The sequence below is a fragment of the Oncorhynchus keta genome, chromosome 18 (genome assembly GCF_023373465.1).
Source record: "Oncorhynchus keta strain PuntledgeMale-10-30-2019 chromosome 18, Oket_V2, whole genome shotgun sequence".
Taxonomy (NCBI): Eukaryota; Metazoa; Chordata; class Actinopteri; order Salmoniformes; family Salmonidae; genus Oncorhynchus; species Oncorhynchus keta.
This window is the reverse complement of record NC_068438.1, coordinates 55,146,148-55,172,860: the sequence shown is the minus strand read 5'-3', so window position 1 is coordinate 55,172,860 and position 26,713 is coordinate 55,146,148. Positions and strand designations below refer to the sequence as shown.

The 26,713-nt window shown below is 42.6% G+C and overlaps 1 protein-coding gene and 1 long non-coding RNA gene across 2 annotated transcripts in view; both read left to right on the top strand.

The window, feature by feature from the left end:
• Positions 1-1,156, top strand: part of LOC118382746 (transcriptional coactivator YAP1-like) — a 122,868-nt gene extending 121,712 nt beyond the window's left edge. The window contains exons 7-8 of the mRNA XM_052468725.1: positions 302-414; positions 677-1,156. Coding sequence (XP_052324685.1) covers positions 302-414; positions 677-912 — 349 coding nt within the window. The 3' untranslated portion in view covers positions 913-1,156. The remainder of the gene's footprint in view (positions 1-301; positions 415-676) is intronic.
• Positions 1,157-6,757: 5,601 nt separating this feature from the next.
• LOC127908912 (uncharacterized) lies at positions 6,758-11,792 on the top strand. The gene is made up of 2 exons (XR_008069030.1): positions 6,758-9,548; positions 9,589-11,792. It is a non-coding gene; the product is annotated as an uncharacterized LOC127908912 (long non-coding RNA).
• The last annotated feature ends 14,921 nt before the right edge of the window (positions 11,793-26,713 follow it).

Below are 26,713 nucleotides of genomic sequence, written 5' to 3'. Positions count from 1 at the left end.
GAGAAGGTTTAGGTCTGAGTGGACTGGAGAAGGTTTAGGTCTGAGTGAACAGGAGAAGGTTTAGGTCTGAGTGGACATACTCCGTGTTTAAAGGTACCTTCTGACTGAGCCGACATACTCCGTGTTTACCGTGAATGCGGTCTTCTCTATTTTGGGTGAACATTACCTTTAAATTTCAATCACACTGTAACTCTTCATACGGATTGATATGGATTGAATAGAGCACTAGGTTTCATCCATGTCTCCAGATAACATTGTGGAGCCATACTGTTTGACCGTGTCCTGTCTCTTGTGTCCACAGTGGGACCTACCACTCCAGGGATGAGAGCACGGACAGCGGTCTGAGTATGAGCAGCTACAGTGTCCCCCGTACCCCCGACGACTTCCTCAACAGTGTGGACGAGATGGACACTGGTGAGACAGCACCTTGTTCTACCAACTACTGACCAGGACCCGCTGTGGGGGAACGTCTGTTGACTCTCCTCTTTAACGCTTATCGCCAAGACAACAGTTATATTTTGTCAAGCGAGGTTGAGTTACAAAGACCTATTTTAGTCGAGGTCAATATGGGAATTTATTGGGGCATAAATTCATTATTAATAGGACCTACAAGCTGATAACGTAATACATTCTAACCACGTCATAACACATCCATGTTGTCGTTTGGCATCATTAGGGGACGCCCTGCCGGTCTCCATGGGGACGCAGCCCAGCCGTTTCCCTGACTACCTGGACACCATCCCGGGGACGGACGTGGACCTGGGCACGCTGGAGAGTGACAACATGGCCATGGAGGGGGAGGAGCTTATGCCTAGTCTCCAGGAAGCCCTTAGCTCCGACATCCTGAACGATATGGAGTCGGTCCTGGCCGCCACAAAGATCGACAAGGAGAGCTTCCTCACATGGTTATAACATGGCTATAACATGGTTATAACATGGCTATAACATGGCTATAACATGGTTATAACATGGCTATAACATGGCTATAACATGGCTATAACACATTTATAGAACACGCTGGATCCTTATACAGTGGGGGTTCCCAAACTTTTGTTTTCCCTGGGTCCCATCTGAGGTGGGTGTTGTGACCCCCCATCGGACTTGAACAGTGGAACTGCATATTCTGACCTACTGGTATATAGAGGAGGGGAGGGGAGAGGAGAGGGAGAGGTTTTCCTGGAGAGGAGGGAGAGGAGGGGAGGAGAGAGAGAGGAGAGGAGAGGGGGAGAGGAGAGGAGGGGAGAGGAGGGGAGAGGAGAGGAGAGGAGAGGAGAGGGAGCCTGGGAAGGGATGATGGGTTACAGGAAGAGAGACATTCCATCCTCTCCTCACTAAGTCTACACTCTGAACTGCTACCTAGTCAAACTACATGATTTGATACAACAAAGACATTCAACCAACGTATGATATCTGTCGTCGGTCAGCATACACAATGATACTGACATCTTTTTTCGGCAGTGCTATTCTCTTGTTTCTATGTCTTTACTTTAGTTGTCTGTGTCTTCAAGGCTGGCCCGTGAACAGACCAATTATTCAAGGTTCCCCAAATCTCTTCACACGGCTTGTCTTGTCCTTCATCTAGGTCTCTTGACCTGGCGCTGGAGAGCTGCTCATTTGTCTACCATCACATCAAGGTGTTTTTACCTGCTGGCTGGCCGGCACTAGGCAAAGGGCTTGGTCCTCTCCTTCTCCCCGAACCCCCACTACCCCCATACTGCATCTGAGCTGGACAGTCCTCTCCTTCTCCCCGAACCCCCACTACCCCCATACTGTATCTGAGCTGGACAGTCCTCTCCTTCTCCCCGAACCCCCACTACCCCCATACTGTATCTGAGCTGAACAGTCCTCTCCTAACCCCCACTACCCCCATACTGTATCTGAGCTGAACAGTCCACTCCTTCTCCCCGAACCCCCACTACCCCCATACTGTATCTGAGCTGAACAGTCCTCTCCTAACCCCCACTACCCCCATACTGTATCTGAGCTGAACAGTCCTCTCCTAACCCCCACTACCCCCATACTGTATCTGAGCTGGACAGTCCTCTCCTTCTCTCCTAACCCCCACTACGCCCATACTGTATCTGAGCTGGACAGTGCTCTCCTTCTCTCCTAACCCCCACTACCCCCATACTGTATCTGAGCTGGACAGTCCTCTCCTTCTCTCCTAACCCCCACTACGCCCATACTGTATCTGAGCTGAACAGTCCTCTCCTTCTCTCCTAACCCCCACTACGCCCATACTGTATCTGAGCTGAACAGTCCTCTCCTTCTCTCCTAACCCCCACTACCCCCATACTGTATCTGAGCTGGACAGTCCTCTCCTTCTCTCCTAACCCCCACTACCCCCATACTGTATCTGAGCTGGACAGTCCTCTCCTTCTCCCCTAACCCCCACTACCCCCATACTGTATCTGAGCTGGACAGTCCTCTCCTTCTCTCCTAACCCCCACTACCCCCATACTGTATCTGAGCTGGACAGTCCTCTCCTTATCCCCTAACCCCCACTACCCCCATACTGTATCTGAGCTGGACAGTCCACAACACAACTCTGGAGAGACTGTCTAGTCCACAACACAATTCTGGAGAGACTGTCTAGTCCACAACACAACTCTGGAGAGACTGTCTAGTCCACAACACAACTCTGGAGAGACTGTCTAGTCCACAACACAACTCTGGAGAGACTGTCTAGTCCACATCACAACTCTGGAGAGACTGTCTAGTCCACAACACAACTCTGGAGAGACTGTCTAGTCCACATCACAACTCTGGAGAGACTGTCTAGTCCACATCACAACTCTGGAGAGACTGTCTAGTCCACAACACAACTCTGGAGAGACTGTCTAGTCTACATCACAACTCTGGAGAGACTGTCTAGTCCACAACACAACTCTGGAGAGACTGTCTAGTCCACATCACAACTCTGGAGAGACTGTCTAGACAACTCTGGAGAGACTGTCTAGTCCACATCACAACTCTGGAGAGACTGTCTAGTCCACAACACACAGAGACTCTGGAGATGGAGAGACTGTCTAGTCCACAACACAACTCTGGAGAGACTGTCTAGTCCACATCACACAACTCTGGAGAGACTGTCTAGTCCACAACACAACTATGGAGAGACTGTCTAGTCCACATCACAACTCTGGAGAGACTGTCTAGTCCACAACACAACTCTGGAGAGACTGTCTAGTCCACAACACAACTCTGGAGAGACTGTCTAGTCCACAACACAACTCTGGAGAGACTGTCTAGTCCACATCACAACTCTGGAGAGACTGTCTAGTCCACAACACAACTCTGCAGAGACTGTCTAGTCCACATCACAACTCTGGAGACACTGTCTAGTCCACAACACAACTCTGTAGATGCTGTCTAGTCCACAACACAACTCTGGAGATGCTGTCTAGTCCACAACACAACTATGGAGAGACTGTCTAGTCCACAACACAACTCTGGAGAGACTATCTAGTCCACAACACAACTCTGGAGAGACTGTCTAGTCCACAACACAACTCTGGAGAGACTGTCTAGTCCACAACACAACTCTGGAGGGGCTGTCTAGTCCACAACACAACTCTGGAGAGACTATCTAGTCCACATCACAACTCTGGAGAGACTGTCTAGTCCACAACACAACTCTGGAGAGACTGTCTAGTCCACAACACAACTCTGGAGAGACTGTCTAGTCCACAACACAACTCTGGAGGGGCTGTCTAGTCCACAACACAACTCTGGAGATGCTGTCTAGTCCACAACACAACTCTGGAGAGACTGTCTAGTCCACAACACAACTCTTGAGAGACTGTCTAGTCCACAACACAACTCTGGAGAGACTGTCTAGTCCACAACACAACTCTGGAGAGACTGTCTAGTCCACAACACAACTCTGGAGAGACTGTCTAGTCCACAACACAACTCTGGAGATGCTGTCTAGTCCACAACACAACTCTGGAGATGCTGTCTAGTCCACAACACAACTCTGGAGATGCTGTCTAGTCCACAACACAACTCTGGAGATGCTGTCTAGTCCACAACACAACTCTGGAGATGCTGTCTAGTCCACAACACAACTCTGGAGATGCTGTCTAGTCCACAACACAACTCTGGAGATGCTGTCTAGTCCACAACACAACTCTGGAGATGCTGTCTAGTCCACAACACAACTCTGGAGAGACTGTCTAGTCCACAACACAACTCTGGAGATGCTGTCTAGTCCACAACACAACTCTGGAGATGCTGTCTAGTCCACAACACAACTCTGGAGATGCTGTCTAGTCCACAACACAACTCTGGAGAGACTGTCTAGTCCACAACACAACTCTGGAGATGCTGTCTAGTCCACAACACAACTCTGGAGATGCTGTCTAGTCCACAACACAACTCTGGAGATGCTGTCTAGTCCACAACACAACTCTGGAGATGCTGTCTAGTCCACAACACAACTCTGGAGATGCTGTCTAGTCCACAACACAACTCTGGAGAGACTGTCTAGTCCACAACACAACTCTGGAGATGCTGTCTAGTCCACAACACAACTCTGGAGATGCTGTCTAGTCCACAACACAACTCTGGAGAGACTGTCTAGTCCACAACACAACTCTGGAGACTGACTGTCTAGTCCACACACACAACTCTGGAGAGACTGTCTAGTCCACAACACAACTCTGGAGATGCTGTCTAGTCCACAACACAACTCTGGAGAGACTGTCTAGTCCACAACACAACTCTGGAGAGACTGTCTAGTCCACAACACAACTCTGGAGAGACTGTCTAGTCCACAACACAACTCTGGAGAGACTGTCTAGTCCACAACACAACTCTGGAGAGACTGTCTAGTCCACAACACAACTCTGGAGAGACTGTCTAGTCCACAACACAACTCTGGAGAGACTGTCTAGTCCACATCACAACTCTGGAGAGACTGTCTAGTCCACAACACAACTCTGGAGACTGACTCACAACTCTGGAGAGACTGTCTAGTCCACAACACAACTCTGGAGATGCTGTCTAGTCCACAACACAACTCTGGAGAGACTGTCTAGTCCACAACACAACTCTGGAGATGCTGTCTAGTCCACAACACAACTCTGGAGAGACTGTCTAGTCCACAACACAACTCTGGAGAGACTGTCTAGTCCACAACACAACTCTGGAGAGACTGTCTAGTCCACAACACAACTCTGGAGATGCTGTCTAGTCCACAACACAACTCTGGAGATGCTGTCTAGTCCACAACACAACTCTGGAGAGACTGTCTAGTCCACAACACAACTCTGGAGAGACTGTCTAGTCCACAACACAACTCTGGAGAGACTGTCTAGTCCACATCACAACTCTGGAGAGACTGTCTAGTCCACAACACAACTCTGGAGAGACTGTCTAGTCCACAACACAACTCTGGAGAGACTGTCTAGTCCACAACACAACTCTGGAGAGACTGTCTAGTCCACAACACAACTCTGGAGAGACTGTCTAGTCCACAACACAACTCTGGAGATGCTGTCTAGTCCACAACACAACTCTGGAGATGCTGTCTAGTCCACAACACAACTCTGGAGAGACTGTCTAGTCCACAACACAACTCTGGAGAGACTGTCTAGTCCACAACACAACTCTGGAGAGACTGTCTAGTCCACAACACAACTCTGGAGAGACTGTCTAGTCCACAACACAACTCTGGAGAGACTGTCTAGTCCACAACACAACTCTGGAGATGCTGTCTAGTCCACAACACAACTCTGGAGAGACTGTCTAGTCCACAACACAACTCTGGAGAGACTGTCTAGTCCACAACACAACTCTGGAGAGACTGTCTAGTCCACAACACAACTCTGGAGAGACTGTCTAGTCCACAACACAACTCTGGAGAGACTGTCTAGTCCACAACACAACTCTGGAGATGCTGTCTAGTCCACAACACAACTCTGGAGAGACTGTCTAGTCCACATCACAACTCTGGAGAGACTGTCTAGTCCACAACACAACTCTGGAGAGACTGTCTAGTCCACAACACAACTCTGGAGATGCTGTCTAGTCCACAACACAACTCTGGAGAGACTGTCTAGTCCACATCACAACTCTGGAGAGACTGTCTAGTCCACAACACAACTCTGTAGATGCTGTCTAGTCCACAACACAACTCTGGAGATGCTGTCTAGTCCACATCACAACTCTGGAGAGACTGTCTAGTCCACAACACAACTCTGGAGATGCTGTCTAGTCCACAACACAACTCTGGAGATGCTGTCTAGTCCACATCACAACTCTGGAGAGACTGTCTAGTCCACAACACAACTCTGTAGATGCTGTCTAGTCCACAACACAACTCTGGAGATGCTGTCTAGTCCACATCACAACTCTGGAGAGACTGTCTAGTCCACAACACAACTCTGGAGAGACTGTCTAGTCCACAACACAACTCTGGAGAGACTGTCTAGTCCACATCACAACTCTGGAGAGACTGTCTAGTCCACAACACAACTCTGGAGAGACTGTCTAGTCCACAACACAACTCTGGAGATGCTGTCTAGTCCACAACACAACTCTGGAGAGACTGTCTAGTCCACAACACAACTCTGGAGATGCTGTCTAGTCCACAACACAACTCTGGAGAGACTGTCTAGTCCACAACACAACTCTGGAGAGACTGTCTAGTCCACATCACAACTCTGGAGAGACTGTCTAGTCCACAACACAACTCTGGAGAGACTGTCTAGTCCACAACACAACTCTGGAGAGACTGTCTAGTCCACAACACACAACTCTGGAGAGACTGTCTAGTCCACAACACAACTCTGGAGAGACTGTCTAGTCCACAACACAACTCTGGAGAGACTGTCTAGTCCACAACACAACTCTGGAGAGACTGTCTAGTCCACAACACAACTCTGGAGATGCTGTCTAGTCCACAACACAACTCTGGAGATGCTGTCTAGTCCACATCACAACTCTGGAGAGACTGTCTAGTCCACAACACAACTCTGGAGAGACTGTCTAGTCCACAACACAACTCTGGAGAGACTGTCTAGTCCACAACACAACTCTGGAGAGACTGTCTAGTCCACAACACAACTCTGGAGAGACTGTCTAGTCCACAACACAACTCTGGAGATGCTGTCTAGTCCACAACACAACTCTGGAGAGACTGTCTAGTCCACAACACAACTCTGGAGAGACTGTCTAGTCCACAACACAACTCTGGAGAGACTGTCTAGTCCACAACACAACTCTGGAGAGACTGTCTAGTCCACAACACAACTCTGGAGAGACTGTCTAGTCCACAACACAACTCTGGAGAGACTGTCTAGTCCACAACACAACTCTGGAGAGACTGTCTAGTCCACAACACAACTCTGGAGAGACTGTCTAGTCCACAACACAACTCTGGAGAGACTGTCTAGTCCACAACACAACTCTGGAGAGACTGTCTAGTCCACAACACAACTCTGGAGAGACTGTCTAGTCCACAACACAACTCTGGAGAGACTGTCTAGTCCACAACACAACTCTGGAGAGACTGTCTAGTCCACAACACAACTCTGGAGAGACTGTCTAGTCCACAACACAACTCTGGAGAGACTGTCTAGTCCACAACACAACTCTGGAGAGACTGTCTAGTCCACAACACAACTCTGGAGAGACTGTCTAGTCCACAACACAACTCTGGAGAGACTGTCTAGTCCACAACACAACTCTGGAGAGACTGTCTAGTCCACATCACAACTCTGGAGAGACTGTCTAGTCCACAACACAACCCTGCAGAGACTGTCTAGTCCACAACACAACTCTGGAGATGCTGTCTAGTCCACAACACAACTCTGGAGATGCTGTCTAGTCCACATCACAACTCTGGAGAGACTGTCTAGTCCACAACACAACTCTGTAGATGCTGTCTAGTCCACAACACAACTCTGGAGATGCTGTCTAGTCCACATCACAACTCTGGAGAGACTGTCTAGTCCACAACACAACTCTGGAGAGACTGTCTAGTCCACAACACAACTCTGGAGAGACTGTCTAGTCCACAACACAACTCTGCAGAGACTGTCTAGTCCACATCACAACTCTGGAGAGACTGTCTAGTCCACAACACAACTCTGGAGATGCTGTCTAGTCCACAACACAACTCTGGAGAGACTGTCTAGTCCACAACACAACTCTGGAGATGCTGTCTAGTCCACAACACAACTCTGGAGAGACTGTCTAGTCCACAACACAACTCTGGAGAGACTGTCTAGTCCACAACACAACTCTGGAGAGACTGTCTAGTCCACAACACAACTCTGGAGAGACTGTCTAGTCCACAACACAACTCTGGAGAGACTGTCTAGTCCACAACACAACTCTGGAGAGACTGTCTAGTCCACAACACAACTCTGGAGATGCTGTCTAGTCCACAACACAACTCTGGAGAGACTGTCTAGTCCACAACACAACTCTGGAGAGACTGTCTAGTCCACATCACAACTCTGGAGAGACTGTCTAGTCCACAACACAACTCTGGAGAGACTGTCTAGTCCACAACACAACTCTGGAGATGCTGTCTAGTCCACAACACAACTCTGGAGATGCTGTCTAGTCCACAACACAACTCTGGAGAGACTGTCTAGTCCACAACACAACTCTGGAGAGACTGTCTAGTCCACAACACAACTCTGGAGAGACTGTCTAGTCCACAACACAACTCTGGAGAGACTGTCTAATCCACAACACAACTCTGGAGATGCTGTCTAGTCCACAACACAACTCTGGAGAGACTGTCTAGTCCACATCACAACTCTGGAGATGCTGTCTAGTCCACAACACAACTCTGGAGAGACTGTCTAGTCCACAACACAACTCTGGAGAGACTGTCTAGTCCACATCACAACTCTGGAGAGACTGTCTAGTCCACAACACAACTCTGGAGAGACTGTCTAGTCCACAACACAACTCTGGAGAGACTGTCTAGTCCACAACACAACTCTGGAGAGACTGTCTAGTCCACAACACAACTCTGGAGAGACTGTCTAGTCCACAACACAACTCTGGAGAGACTGTCTAGTCCACAACACAACTCTGGAGAGACTGTCTAGTCCACAACACAACTCTGGAGAGACTGTCTAGTCCACAACACAACTCTGGAGAGACTGTCTAGTCCACAACACAACTCTGGAGATGCTGTCTAGTCCACAACACAACTATGGAGAGACTGTCTAGTCCACAACACAACTCTGGAGAGACTGTCTAGTCCACAACACAACTCTGGAGAGACTGTCTAGTCCACAACACAACTCTGGAGAGACTGTCTAGTCCACAACACACTCCTGCTTCCTGCTTCCTGCTTCCTGGCCTTTTTATATTCATTTATCCTTGTCTCTGACATTTTTTATAGTTTTAAGATGTTGTTTTTAATGATGAGCCTGGGAAAACCAAAAATGATGTATCGGAAGTTTGGGGAAGAACTACTGATTTGGAAGGTTAAATTAGATTAGGTTAAATTAAGTTAAATTAGGTTAGGTTAAATTAGATTAGGTTCAATTAGGTTAATTTAGATGAGGTTAAATTAGGTTAAGTTAAGTTAAATTAGGTTAAGTTAAGTTAAATTAGGTTAAGTTAGGTTAAATTAGGTTAAGTTAAATTAGGTTAAATTAGATTAGGTTAAATTAGGTTCAATCAGATTAGGTTCAATTAGGCTAGGTTAATTTAGATTAGGTTAAATTAGGTTAGGTTGTTAGGCTAGGGCAACATTCCAAATGGCACTTATTCCCTACATAAGTGCACTAGTTTTGAACAGAGTTCTGTGGCCACTGGTCAAAATGAGTGTACCATATAGGGAATAGGGTGCCATTTGGGACACAACCTAGGTTATACAAGATGGAGTCCCTGTTAGGACTGTGTGGTGGTGACGGGGGATGGGCTGGAGCCTGGGGCTGGGTACCTTGTATACTACACCATACTGCTGCTTGGCTGTGCCAGCATGTCTAGAAGTTAAACCTTTCATTGTCAAATCAAGTGCCTTCAGTTGTATTGTTTTGAGAGAATAAGAGGGAAAAAAACAAAGGAAGGCCAAGTTTTCTGTATTGTAGTGTATTGTAGTGTATTGTAGTGTATTGTAGTGTATTGTGTATCGTGACTTCAAGCAATAATGATGTATCGTAGAAATGGTATTATTGACGAACAGAACCACACTTCCCTTCACTTCCCCAAATGTTTAATGATCAAACGTGTATTTCTATTGTCAAAGGTTTTATAAAAACGTGAGATGGAACTTTCTTTTAAATCCTCTTTATTGTCCCTTGTCTTTATTCAAGCCTTATTCACGGTTGTTCTGGTCTGTTACTACAGGTTATGCTGTAATATGCTGTATAATAGATCAAACAGATTCACTGTTTGTTTGTTTACTTTAGTGTTTATGTTGTTGTTGGATTTATATGTTTGTTTTTATCACTAAATGACATTTCTCTTTTTACAGAGAAACAGACCGATTCCGTTACAAGTTGTCTCTCACCGCGTTAGGATGTTTAACTGGACAATTAGGTTAAATCAGATTAGGCTGTAATGATTTGATCAATATTGATGTATTGATGTGACCTTTTTGATCACACGCTCTGCTTTCATTCTTTCACTATTACGTTAAGATATTCCTAATCAATACCCCCCCCCCTCCACACACACACACAAAAAAAAAATGTCAAACTTAAAAGAAGAACAAAAGGCACTTTTGGATCAATAAGGGCTTGTTTGATATATCTGCATCCTGCATGGCACCCTATTCCCTACACAGTGCACTACTATATATAGGGAATAGGGTGCATTTTAAGAGCCAGCCATTGTCTCCCCATCTGAAAGGCAGTCTACAGATGTCCTGTTGTAGACCTGCTGTGCTGCTGAAACAAGACGGTGGTTAGGACCTGTTTTATCTGGTGAGAAGAGCACGTCATGACGGTTAGAGAGGGAAGGTTAGAGGTTACAGCCGGGGTTAGATTTGAATCAATGGTCAATGTGAGTTACAGTAATGTGGGCTTTAGTTGGTGTACAGGTAGAATTTCTCCTTATGAATAAACAACCAGTTCTGGTTTTACAGTCAGGAATTGTTGTGATATGACAGAGTCCAAAGAGTGATCTTTTTCCCCCCTTAGTGATTCTTCTTTCAACTGATACGGAATCTAATTTCACGGAGCGAGAAAAAAAAAAACCTAAATGATTTGTTATTATCAACCTTTGTCCATCTGTCTACCTATATACACATGTACGTACGTATAAGCTAATGAGAATATGTCAATTATAGGTTAGGGTTTCAAGGTAACCGAGGTGTCTAGACGGTCATTGTGATGAACTAAACTTGAGGATTCTAAAGGATTCTAGAAGTTCTAGAATAGAACAGACAAGTACGTGATTCTTCCGGAATGATTTCTTGTCACGTGTTCACATTCTGACAACACTACAACAACGTTGGTTATACAGTGACTTATCTTGTTAAAGTTTGGTGGTTGAATAAATGATGTATTTGTCACATAAGTGTGATTTTTTTTTTAAAATGCTTAGCTAGTTTTGTTAGACTATTAGTTAACTGTTGACTGTTTGTGTAGTACTAATCACTCACGTTTAAAGGATTGGTATTTAGGTATTGTCTAAATGCACACGTCAAAAATGAATTTATATGTTCAGTAACGATGATCTCTAAATCTTTTCAGAGATAATATGTACATGTATTGTAGAAACAAATTGTGTTCCATATGTATCCCTTTCTGTAATACTTTACAATTGGCCTGGAATTATGTATATACTGTAGTAATAAAGTATATACTGTAGTAATGTGTCTTGTGGTGTTTTCCTTCCTATAATCAGATATAGGTTTTATTTTTCTCACTCTGTCACACACACTAAAATTGATTTCCATTCAAAATCCTATTTTCCCTAAATCCCTAAACCAACTCCTACCCCTAACTCCTTCTCCTAACTCCTAACCCATAAACCCAACTCCTACCCCTAACTCCTACCCCATAAACCTAACCCCTAACTCCTAACCCATAAACCCAACTCCTACCCCTAACTCCTAACCCATAAACCTAACCCCTAACTCCTACCCCATAAACCTAACCCCTAACTCCTAACCCATAAACCTAACCCCTAACTCCTACCCCTAACACCCCAACTCCTACCCCTAACTCCTAACCCATAAACCCAACTCCTACCCCTAACTCCTAACCCATAACTCCTACCCCATAACTCCTACCCCATAAACCTAACCCCTAACTCCTAACCCAACTCCTGCCCCTAACTCCTAACCTAACCCCTAACCGAACTCATACCCCATAAACCTAACCCCTAACTCCTAACCCCTAACCTAACTCCTACCCCATAAACCTAACCCCTAACTCCTAACCCCTAACCTAACTCCTAACCCATAAACCTAACCCCTAACTCCTGCCCCTAACTCCTAACCTAACCCCTAACCTAACTCCTACCCCATAAACCTAACCCCTAACTCCTGCCCCTAACTCCTACCCCTAACTCCTAACCCAACTCCTACCCCTAACCCCTAACCTAACTCCTACCCCATAAACCTAACCCCTAACTCCTAACCCAACTCCTATCCCTAACTCCTACCCCTAACCCCTAACCTAACTCCTACCCCATAAACCTAACCCCTAACTCCTAACCCAACTCCTACCCCTAACTCCTACCCCTAACCCCTAACCTAACTCCTACTCCTAACCCCTAACCTAACTCCTACCCCATAAACCTAACCCCTAACCTAACTCCTACCCCATAAACCTAACCCCTAACTCCTAACCCAACTCCTACCCCTAACTCCTACCCCTAACCTAACTCCTACTCCTAACCCCTAACCTAACTCCTACCCCATAAACCTAACCCCTAACCTAACTCCTACCCCATAAACCTAACCCCTTAGCCTAAAATAGCCCCCAAGCTAAAGGATAACAAGTAAAATGTCTATTGTTTACAGGAAAGTCATTAAACTATTTCAGGTTTATGTGGAAAAAGGACTGGGGGTGAAATATACTTCCTCCATATGGGCAAAATAAACAGGCAAAAGGGAGGTGAAGATGAATTAACAATCATTTTGATCTGAATGTGCAAAATGTCCAAACAGATCCTCAAGGCAGATGGGTTATTTTAATATGTTATTGGACCATAAAGAGATATGGCTCATTAACATATACGGTCCACATAACGAAGATCCAAGCTTCTTTTGAAAATATATATAATAATTTAATTTATCCAACAAGCAATACAATACTATGGATATATGGATGCTTAAATATCCTGACCTAGTGAGATATACATGGAGGAGGTTTAATATCCTGACCTAGTGAGATATACATGGAGGAGGGTTAATATCCTGACCTAGTGAGATATACATGGAGGTTTAATATCCTGACCTAGTGAGATATACATGGAGGTTTAATATCCTGACCTAGTGAGATATACATGGAGGTTTAATATCCTGACCTAGTGAGATATACATGGAGGAGGTTTAATATCCTGACCTAGTGAGATATACATGGAGGTTTAATATCCTGACCTAGTGAGATATACATGGAGGAGGTTTAATATCCTGACCTAGTGAGATATACATGGAGGAGGTTTAATACCCTGACCTAGTGAGATATACATGGAGGAGGTTTAATATCCTGACCTAGTGAGATATACATGGAGGTTTAATACCCTGACCTAGTGAGATATACATGGAGGTTTAATATCCTGACCTAGTGAGATATACATGGAGGTTTAATATCCTGACCTAGTGAGATATACATGGAGGAGGTTTAATATCCTGACCTAGTGAGATATACATGGAGGTTTAATACCCTGACCTAGTGAGATATACATGGAGGTTTAATATCCTGACCTAGTGAGATATACATGGAGGTTTAATATCCTGACCTAGTGAGATATACATGGAGGAGGTTCAATACCCTGACCTAGTGAGATATACATGGAGGAGGTTTAATACCCTGACCTAGTGAGATATACATGGAGGAGGTTTAATATCCTGACCTAGTGAGATATACATGGAGGTTTAATATCCTGACCTAGTGAGATATACATGGAGGAGGTTTAATACCCTGACCTAGTGAGATATACATGGAGGTTTAATATCCTGACCTAGTGAGATATACATGGAGGTTTAATATCCTGACCTAGTGAGATATACATGGAGGAGGTTTAATATCCTGACCTAGTGAGATATACATGGAGGAGGTTTAATACCCTGACCTAGTGAGATATACATGGAGGAGGTTTAATATCCTGACCTAGTGAGGTATACATGGAGGAGGTTTAATATCCTTACCTAGTGAGATATACATGGAGGAGGTTTAATATCCTGACCTAGTGAGATATACATGGAGGAGGTTTAATACCCTGACCTAGTGAGATATACATGGAGGTTTAATATCCTGACCTAGTGAGATATACATGGAGGTTTAATATCCTGACCTAGTGAGATATACATGGAGGAGGTTTAATATCCTGACCTAGTGAGATATACATGGAGGAGGTTTAATACCCTGACCTAGTGAGATATACATGGAGGAGGTTTAATATCCTGACCTAGTGAGGTATACATGGAGGAGGTTTAATATCCTTACCTAGTGAGATATACATGGAGGAGGTTTAATATCCTGACCTAGTGAGATATACATGGAGGAGGTTTAATATCCTGACCTAGTGAGATATACATGGAGGAGGTTTAATATCCTGACCTAGTGAGATATACATGGAGGAGGTTTAATATCCTGACCTAGTGAGATATACATGGAGGAGGTTTAATACCCTGACCTAGTGAGATATACATGGAGGTTTAATATCCTGACCTAGTGAGATATACATGGAGGTTTAATATCCTGACCTAGTGAGATATACATGGAGGAGGTTTAATACCCTGACCTAGTGAGATATACATGGAGGTTTAATATCCTGACCTAGTGAGATATACATGGAGGAGGTTTAATACCCTGACCTAGTGAGATATACATGGAGGTTTAATATCCTGACCTAGTGAGATATACATGGAGGAGGTTTAATATCCTGACCTAGTGAGATATACATGGAGGTTTAATATCCTGACCTAGTGAGATATACATGGAGGAGGTTTAATATCCTGATCTAGTGAGATATACATGGAGGTTTAATATCCTGACCTAGTGAGATATACATGGAGGAGGTTTAATACCCTGACCTAGTGAGATATACATGGAGGTTTAATATCCTGACCTAGTGAGATATACATGGAGGAGGTTTAATACCCTGACCTAGTGAGATATACATGGAGGTTTAATATCCTGACCTAGTGAGATATACATGGAGGAGGTTTAATATCCTGACCTAGTGAGATATACATGGAGGAGGTTTAATATCCTGACCTAGTGAGATATACATGGAGGAGGTTTAATATCCTGATCTAGTGAGATATACATGGAGGAGGTTTAATATCCTGACCTAGTGAGATATAGATGGAGGAGGTTTAATATCCTGACCTAGTGAGATATACATGGAGGAGATTTAATATCCTGACCTAGTGAGATATACATGGAGGAGGTTTAATATCCTGACCTAGTGAGATATACATGGATGTTTAATATCCTGACCTAGTGAGATATACATGGAGGTTTAATATCCTGACCTAGTGAGATATACATGGAGGAGGTTTAATATCCTGACCTAGTGAGATATACATGGAGGAGGTTTAATATCCTGACCTAGTGAGATATACATGGAGGAGGTTTAATATCCTGACCTAGTGAGATATACATGGAGGTTTAATATCCTGACCTAGTGAGATATACATGGAGGAGGTTTAATATCCTGACCTAGTGAGATATACATGGAGGAGGTTTAATATCCTGACCTAGTGAGATATACATGGAGGAGGTTTAATATCCTGACCTAGTGAGATATACATGGAGGTTTAATATCCTGACCTAGTGAGATATACATGGAGGAGGTTTAATATCCTGACCTAGTGAGATATACATGGAGGAGGTTTAATATCCTGACCTAGTGAGATATACATGGAGGTTTAATACCCTGACCTAGTGAGATATACATGGAGGTTTAATATCCTGACCTAGTGAGATATACATGGAGGTTTAATATCCTGACCTAGTGAGATATACATGGAGGAGGTTTAATATCCTGACCTAGTGAGATATACATGGAGGTTTAATACCCTGACCTAGTGAGATATACATGGAGGTTTAATATCCTGACCTAGTGAGATATACATGGAGGTTTAATATCCTGACCTAGTGAGATATACATGGAGGAGGTTTAATATCCTGACCTAGTGAGATATACATGGAGGAGGTTTAATACCCTGACCTAGTGAGATATACATGGAGGAGGTTTAATATCCTGACCTAGTGAGATATACATGGAGGAGGTTTAATATCCTTACCTAGTGAGATATACATGGAGGAGGTTTAATATCCTGACCTAGTGAGATATACATGGAGGAGGTTTAATATCCTGACCTAGTGAGATATACATGGAGGAGGTTTAATATCCTGACCTAGTGAGATATACATGGAGGAGGTTTAATATCCTGACCTAGTGAGATATACATGGAGGAGGTTTAATACCCTGACCTAGTGAGATATACATGGAGGTTTAATATCCTGACCTAGTGAGATATACATGGAGGAGGTTTAATACCCTGACCTAGTGAGATATACATGGAGGAGGTTTAATACCCTGACCTAGTGAGATATACATGGAGGTTTAATATCCTGACCTAGTGAGATATACATGGAGGAGGTTTAATACCCTGACCTAGTGAGATATACATGGAGGTTTAATATCCTGACCTAGTGAGATATACATGGAGGAGGTTTAATATCCTGACCTAGTGAGATATACATGGAGGAGGTTTAATATCCTGACCTAGTGAGATATACATGGAGGAGGTTTAATATCCTGATCTAGTGAGATATACATGGAGGAGGTTTAATATCCTGACCTAGTGAGATATAGATGGAGGAGGTTTAATATCCTGACCTAGTGAGATATACATGGAGGAGATTTAATATCCTGACCTAGTGAGATATACATGGAGGAGGTTTAATATCCTGACCTAGTGAGATATACATGGATGTTTAATATCCTGACCTAGTGAGATATACATGGAGGTTTAATATCCTGACCTAGTGAGATATACATGGAGGAGGTTTAATATCCTGACCTAGTGAGATATACATGGAGGTTTAATATCCTGACCTAGTGAGATATACATGGAGGAGGTTTAATATCCTGACCTAGTGAGATATAGATGGAGGAGGTTTAATATCCTGACCTAGTGAGATATACATGGAGGTTTAATATCCTGACCTAGTGAGATATACATGGAGGTTTAATATCCTGACCTAGTGAGATATACATGGAGGAGGTTTAATATCCTGACCTAGTGAGATATACATGGAGGAGGTTTAATATCCTGACGTAGTGAGATATACATGGAGGAGGTTTAATATCCTGATCTAGTGAGATATACATGGAGGAGGTTTAATATCCTGACCTAGTGAGATATAGATGGAGGAGGTTTAATATCCTGACCTAGTGAGATATACATGGAGGTTTAATATCCTGACCTAGTGAGATATACATGGAGGTTTAATATCCTGACCTAGTGAGATATACATGGAGGAGGTTTAATATCCTGACCTAGTGAGATATACATGGAGGTTTAATATCCTGACCTAGTGAGATATACATGGAGGTTTAATATCCTGACCTAGTGAGATATACATGGAGGAGGTTTAATACCCTGACCTAGTGAGATATACATGGAGGAGGTTTAATATCCTGACCTAGTGAGATATACATGGAGGAGGTTTAATACCCTGACCTAGTGAGATATACATGGAGGTTTAATATCCTGACCTAGTGAGATATACATGGAGGAGGTTTAATACCCTGACCTAGTGAGATATACATGGAGGTTTAATATCCTGACCTAGTGAGATATACATGGAGGAGGTTTAATACCCTGACCTAGTGAGATATACATGGAGGAGGTTTAATATCCTGACCTAGTGGGATATACATGGAGGTTTAATACCCTGACCTAGTGAGATATACATGGAGGAGGTTTAATATCCTGACCTAGTGAGATATACATGGAGGAGGTTTAATATCCTGACCTAGTGAGATATACATGGAGGTTTAATATCCTGACCTAGTGAGATATACATGGAGGTTTAATATCCTGACCTAGTGGGATATACATGGAGGTTTAATACCCTGACCTAGTGAGATATACATGGAGGAGGTTTAATATCCTGACCTAGTGAGATATACATGGAGGAGGTTTAATATCCTGACCTAGTGAGATATACATGGAGGTTTAATATCCTGACCTAGTGGGATATACATGGAGGTTTAATACCCTGACCTAGTGAGATATACATGGAGGTTTAATATCCTGACCTAGTGAGATATACATGGAGGAGGTTTAATATCCTGACCTAGTGAGATATACATGGAGGTTTAATACCCTGACCTAGTGAGATATACATGGAGGAGGTTTAATATCCTGACCTAGTGAGATATACATGGAGGAGGTTTAATACCCTGACCTAGTGAGATATACATGGAGGAGGTTTAATATCCTGACCTAGTGAGATATACATGGAGGTTTAATACCCTGACCTAGTGAGATATACATGGAGGAGGTTTAATACCCTGACCTAGTGAGATATACATGGAGGAGGTTTAATATCCTGACCAAGTGAGATATACATGGAGGAGGTTTAATATCCTGACCTAGTGAGATATACATGGAGGAGGTTTAATACCCTGACCTAGTGAGATATACATGGAGGAGGTTTAATACCCTGACCTAGTGAGATATACATGGAGGAGGTTTAATATCCTGATCTAGTGAGATATACATGGAGGAGGTTTAATATCCTGACCTAGTGAGATATACATGGAGGAGGTTTAATATCCTGACCTAGTGAGATATACATGGAGGAGGTTTAATATCCTGACCTAGTGAGATATACATGGAGGAGGTTTAATATCCTGACCTAGTGAGATATACATGGAGGTTTAATACCCTGACCTAGTGAGATATACATGGAGGAGGTTTAATATCCTGACCTAGTGAGATATACATGGAGGAGGTTTAATACCCTGACCTAGTGAGATATACATGGAGGAGGTTTAATACCCTGACCTAGTGAGATATACATGGAGGTTTAATATCCTGACCTAGTGAGATATACATGGAGGTTTAATATCCTGACCTAGTGAGATATACATGGAGGTTTAATATCCTGACCTAGTGAGATATACATGGAGGAGGTTTAATATCCTGACCTAGTGAGATATACATGGAGGTTTAATACCCTGACCTAGTGAGATATACATGGAGGAGGTTTAATATCCTGACCTAGTGAGATATACATGGAGGAGGTTTAATATCCTGACCTAGTGAGATATACATGGAGGTTTAATATCCTGACCTAGTGAGATATACATGGAGGAGGTTTAATATCCTGACCTAGTGAGATATACATGGAGGAGGTTTAATATCCTGACCTAGTGAGATATACATGGAGGTTTAATATCCTGACCTAGTGAGATATACATGGAGGAGGTTTAATATCCTGACCTAGTGAGATATACATGGAGGAGGTTTAATACCCTGACCTAGTGAGATATACATGGAGGAGGTTTAATATCCTGACCTAGTGAGATATACATGGAGGAGGTTTAATATCCTGACCTAGTGAGATATACATGGAGGAGGTTTAATATCCTGACCTAGTGAGATATACATGGAGGTTTAATATCCTGACCTAGTGAGATATACATGGAGGTTTAATATCCTGACCTAGTGAGATATACATGGAGGAGGTTTAATATCCTGACCTAGTGAGATATACATGGAGGAGGTTTAATATCCTGACCTAGTGAGATATACATGGAGGAGGTTTAATACCCTGACCTAGTGAGATATACATGGAGGAGGTTTAATATCCTGACCTAGTGAGATATACATGGAGGAGGTTTAATATCCTGACCTAGTGAGATATACATGGAGGAGGTTTAATACCCTGACCTAGTGAGATATACATGGAGGAGGTTTAATATCCTGATCTAGTGAGATATACATGGAGGAGGTTTAATATCCTGACCTAGTGAGATATACATGGAGGAGGTTTAATATCCTTACCTAGTGAGATATACATGGAGGAGGTTTAATATCCTGACCTAGTGAGATATACATGGAGGAGGTTTAATATCCTGACCTAGTGAGATATACATGGAGGAGGTTTAATATCCTGACCTAGTGAGATATACATGGAGGAGGTTTAATATCCTGATCTAGTGAGATATACATGGAGGAGGTTTAATACCCTGACCTAGTGAGATATACATGGAGGAGGTTTAATATCCTGATCTAGTGAGATATACATGGAGGAGGTTTAATATCCTGACCTAGTGAGATATACATGGAGGTTTAATATCCTGACCTAGTGAGATATACATGGAGGAGGTTCAATATCCTGACCTAGTGAGATATACATGGAGGAGGTTTAATATCCTGACCTAGTGAGATATACATGGAGGAGTTTTAATACCCTGACCTAGTGAGATATACATGGAGGAGGTTTAATACCCTGACCTAGTGAGATATACATGGAGGTTTAATATCCTGACCTAGTGAGATATACATGGAGGTTTAATATCCTGACCTAGTGAGATATACATGGAGGAGGTTTAATATCCTGACCTAGTGAGATATACATGGAGGTTTAATATCCTGACCTAGTGAGATATACATGGAGGGGGTTTAATATCCTGACCTAGTGAGATATACATGGAGGTTTAATATCCTGACCTAGTGAGATATACATGGAGGAGGTTTAATATCCTGACCTAGTGAGATATACATGGAGGAGGTTTAATACCCTGACCTAGTGAGATATACATGGAGGAGGTTTAATATCCTGACCTAGTGAGATATACATGGAGGAGGTTTAATATCCTTACCTAGTGAGATATACATGGAGGAGGTTTAATATCCTGACCTAGTGAGATATACATGGAGGAGGTTTAATATCCTGACCTAGTGAGATATACATGGAGGAGGTTTAATATCCTGACCTAGTGAGATATACATGGAGGAGGTTTAATATCCTGATCTAGTGAGATATACATGGAGGAGGTTTAATATCCTGACCTAGTGAGATATACATGGAGGAGGTTTAATATCCTGATCTAGTGAGATATACATGGAGGAGGTTTAATATCCTGACCTAGTGAGATATACATGGAGGTTTAATATCCTGACCTAGTGAGATATACATGGAGGAGGTTTAATACCCTGACCTAGTGAGATATACATGGAGGAGGTTTAATATCCTGACCTAGTGAGATATACATGGAGGAGGTTTAATACCCTGACCTAGTGAGATATACATGGAGGAGGTTTAATATCCTGACCTAGTGAGATATACATGGAGGAGTTTTAATACCCTGACCTAGTGAGATATACATGGAGGTTTAATATCCTGACCTAGTGAGATATACATGGAGGTTTAATATCCTGACCTAGTGAGATATACATGGAGGTTTAATATCCTGACCTAGTGAGATATACATGGAGGAGGTTTAATATCCTGACCTAGTGAGATATACATGGAGGAGGTTCAATACCCTGACCTAGTGAGATATACATGGAGGTTTAATATCCTGACCTAGTGAGATATACATGGAGGTTTAATATCCTGACCTAGTGAGATATACATGGAGGAGGTTTAATATCCTGACCTAGTGAGATATACATGGAGGTTTAATACCCTGACCTAGTGAGATATACATGGAGGTTTAATACCCTGACATAGTGAGATATACATGGAGGAGGTTTAATATCCTGACCTAGTGAGATATACATGGAGGAGGTTTAATATCCTGACCTAGTGAGATATACATGGAGGTTTAATATCCTGACCTAGTGAGATATACATGGAGGTTTAATATCCTGACCTAGTGAGATATACATGGAGGAGGTTTAATATCCTGACCTAGTGAGATATACATGGAGGAGGTTTAATATCCTGACCTAGTGAGATATACATGGAGGAGGTTTAATATCCTGACCTAGTGAGATATACATGGAGGAGGTTTAATATCCTGACCTAGTGAGATATACATGGAGGTTTAATACCCTGACCTAGTGAGATATACATGGAGGAGGTTTAATACCCTGACCTAGTGAGATATACATGGAGGAGGTTTAATATCCTGACCTAGTGAGATATACATGGAGGAGGTTTAATATCCTGACCTAGTGAGATATACATGGAGGAGGTTTAATACCCTGACCTAGTGAGATATATATGGAGGTTTAATATCCTGACCTAGTGAGATATATATGGAGGTTTAATATCCTGACCTAGTGAGATATACATGGAGGTTTAATACCCTGACCTAGTGAGATATACATGGAGGAGGTTTAATATCCTGACCTAGTGAGATATACATGGAGGAGGTTTAATATCCTGACCTAGTGAGATATACATGGAGGTTTAATATCCTGAGCTAGTGAGATATACATGGAGGTTTAATACCCTGACCTAGTGAGATATACATGGAGGAGGTTTAATATCCTGACCTAGTGAGATATACATGGAGGTTTAATATCCTGACCTAGTGAGATATACATGGAGGAGGTTTAATATCCTGACCTAGTGAGATATACATGGAGGAGGTTTAATATCCTGACCTAGTGAGATATACATGGAGGAGGTTTAATATCCTGACCTAGTGAGATATACATGGAGGAGGTTTAATATCCTGACCTAGTGAGATATACATGGAGATTTAATACCCTGACCTAGTGAGATATACATGGAGGAGGTTTAATATCCTGACCTAGTGAGATATACATGGAGGTTTAATACCCTGACCTAGTGAGATATACATGGAGGAGGTTTAATATCCTGACCTAGTGAGATATACATGGAGGAGGTTTAATATCCTGACCTAGTGAGATATACATGGAGGAGGTTTAATACCCTGACCTAGTGAGATATATATGGAGGTTTAATATCCTGACCTAGTGAGATATATATGGAGGTTTAATATCCTGACCTAGTGAGATATACATGGAGGTTTAATACCCTGACCTAGTGAGATATACATGGAGGAGGTTTAATATCCTGACCTAGTGAGATATACATGGAGGAGGTTTAATATCCTGACCTAGTGAGATATACATGGAGGTTTAATATCCTGAGCTAGTGAGATATACATGGAGGTTTAATACCCTGACCTAGTGAGATATACATGGAGGAGGTTTAATATCCTGACCTAGTGAGATATACATGGAGGTTTAATACCCTGACCTAGTGAGATATACATGGAGGAGGTTTAATATCCTGACCTAGTGAGATATACATGGAGGTTTAATATCCTGAGCTAGTGAGATATACATGGAGGTTTAATACCCTGACCTAGTGAGATATGGTCCTTCTGTAGCTCAGTTGGTAGAGCATGGCGCTTGTAACGCCAGGGTAGTGGGTTCGATCCCCTAGGGACCACCCATACGTAGAATGTATGCACACATGACTGTAAGTCGCTTTGAGATAAAAGCGTCTGCTAAATGGCATATATTATTATTATTATTATTATTATTATTATTACATGGAGGTTTAATGTCCTGACCTAGTGAGATATACATGGAGGAGGTTTAATATCCTGACCTAGTGAGATATACATGGAGGAGGTTTAATATCCTGACCTAGTGAGATATACATGGAGGTTTAATACCCTGACCTAGTGAGATATACATAGAGGTTTAATACCCTGACCTAGTGAGATATACATGGAGGTTTAATGTCCTGACCTAGTGAGATATACATGGAGGAGGTTTAATATCCTGACCTAGTGAGATATGCATGGAGGAGGTTTAATACCCTGACCTAGTGAGATATACATGGAGGAGGTTTAATATCCTGACCTAGTGAGATATACATGGAGGAGGTTTAATATCCTGACCTAGTGAGATATACATGGAGGTTTAATACCCTGACCTAGTGAGATATACAGGGAGGTTTAATATCCTGAGCTAGTGAGATATACATGGAGGTTTAATGTCCTGACCTAGTGAGATATACATGGAGGAGGTTTAATACCCTGACCTAGTGAGATATACATGGAGGAGGTTTAATATCCTGACCTAGTGAGATATACATGGAGGAGGTTTAATATCCTGACCTAGTGAGATATACATGGAGGTTTAATACCCTGACCTAGTGAGATATACATGGAGGAGGTTTAATATCCTGACCTAGTGAGATATACATGGAGGAGGTTTAATATCCTGACCTAGTGAGATATACATGGAGGAGGTTTAATATCCTGACCTAGTGAGATATACATGGAGGAGGTTTAATATCCTGACCTAGTGAGATATACATGGAGGAGGTTTAATATCCTGACCTAGTGAGATATACATGGAGGAGGTTTAATATCCTGACCTAGTGAGATATACATGGAGGAGGTTTAATATCCTGACCTAGTGAGATATACATGGAGGTTTAATACCCTGACCTAGTGAGATATACAGGGAGGTTTAATATCCTGAGCTAGTGAGATATACATGGAGGTTTAATGTCCTGACCTAGTGAGATATACATGGAGGAGGTTTAATACTCCTGACCTAGTGAGATAAAACATGGAGGAGGTTTAATATCCTGACCTAGTGAGATATACATGGAGGTTTAATATCCTGACCTAGTGAGATATACATGGAGGAGGTTTAATACCCTGACCTAGTGAGATATACATGGAGGAGGTTTAATATCCTGACCTAGTGAGATATACATGGAGGTTTAATATCCTGACCTAGTGAGATATACATGGAGGAGGTTTAATACCCTGACCTAGTGAGATATACATGGAGGTTCAATATCCTGACCTAGTGAGATATACATGGAGGAGGTTTAATATCCTGACCTAGTGAGATATACATGGAGGTTTAATATCCTGACCTAGTGAGATATACATGGAGGAGGTTTAATATCCTGACCTAGTGAGATATACATGGAGGAGGTTTAATATCCTGACCTAGTGAGATATACATGGAGGTTTAATATCCTGACCTAGTGAGATATACATGGAGGAGGTTTAATATCCTGACCTAGTGAGATATACATGGAGGTTTAATATCCTGACCTAGTGAGATATACATGGAGGAGGTTTAATATCCTGACCTAGTGAGATATACATGGAGGAGTTTTAATACCCTGACCTAGTGAGATATACATGGAGGAGGTTTAATATCCTGACCTAGTGAGATATACATGGAGGTTTAATATCCTGACCTAGTGAGATATACATGGAGGTTTAATATCCTGACCTAGTGAGATATACATGGAGGAGGTTTAATATCCTGACCTAGTGAGATAAACATGGAGGTTTAATATCCTGACCTAGTGAGATATACATGGAGGAGGTTTAATATCCTGACCTAGTGAGATATACATGGAGGTTTAATATCCTGACCTAGTGAGATATACATGGAGGAGGTTTAATATCCTGACCTAGTGAGATATACATGGAGGAGGTTTAATACCCTGACCTAGTGAGATATACATGGAGGAGGTTTAATATCCTGACCTAGTGAGATATACATGGAGGAGGTTTAATATCCTTACCTAGTGAGATATACATGGAGGAGGTTTAATATCCTGACCTAGTGAGATATACATGGAGGAGGTTTAATATCCTGACCTAGTGAGATATACATGGAGGAGGTTTAATATCCTGACCTAGTGAGATATACATGGAGGAGGTTTAATATCCTGATCTAGTGAGATATACATGGAGGAGGTTTAATACCCTGACCTAGTGAGATATACATGGAGGAGGTTTAATATCCTGACCTAGTGAGATATACATGGAGGTTTAATATCCTGACCTAGTGAGATATACATGGAGGAGGTTTAATACCCTGACCTAGTGAGATATACATGGAGGAGGTTTAATATCCTGACCTAGTGAGATATACATGGAGGAGGTTTAATACCCTGACCTAGTGAGATATACATGGAGGAGGTTTAATATCCTGACCTAGTGAGATATACATGGAGGAGGTTTAATACCCTGACCTAGTGAGATATATATGGAGGTTTAATATCCTGACCTAGTGAGATATACATGGAGGAGGTTTAATATCCTGACCTAGTGAGATATACATGGAGGAGTTTTAATACCCTGACCTAGTGAGATATACATGGAGGTTTAATATCCTGACCTAGTGAGATATACATGGAGGAGGTTTAATATCCTGACCTAGTGAGATATACATGGAGGAGGTTCAATACCCTGACCTAGTGAGATATACATGGAGGTTTAATATCCTGACCTAGTGAGATATACATGGAGGTTTAATATCCTGACCTAGTGAGATATACATGGAGGTTTAATATCCTGACCTAGTGAGATATACATGGAGGAGTTTTAATACCCTGACCTAGTGAGATATACATGGAGGTTTAATATCCTGACCTAGTGAGATATACATGGAGGTTTAATATCCTGACCTAGTGAGATATACATGGAGGTTTAATATCCTGACCTAGTGAGATATACATGGAGGAGGTTTAATATCCTGACCTAGTGAGATATACATGGAGGAGGTTCAATACCCTGACCTAGTGAGATATACATGGAGGAGGTTTAATATCCT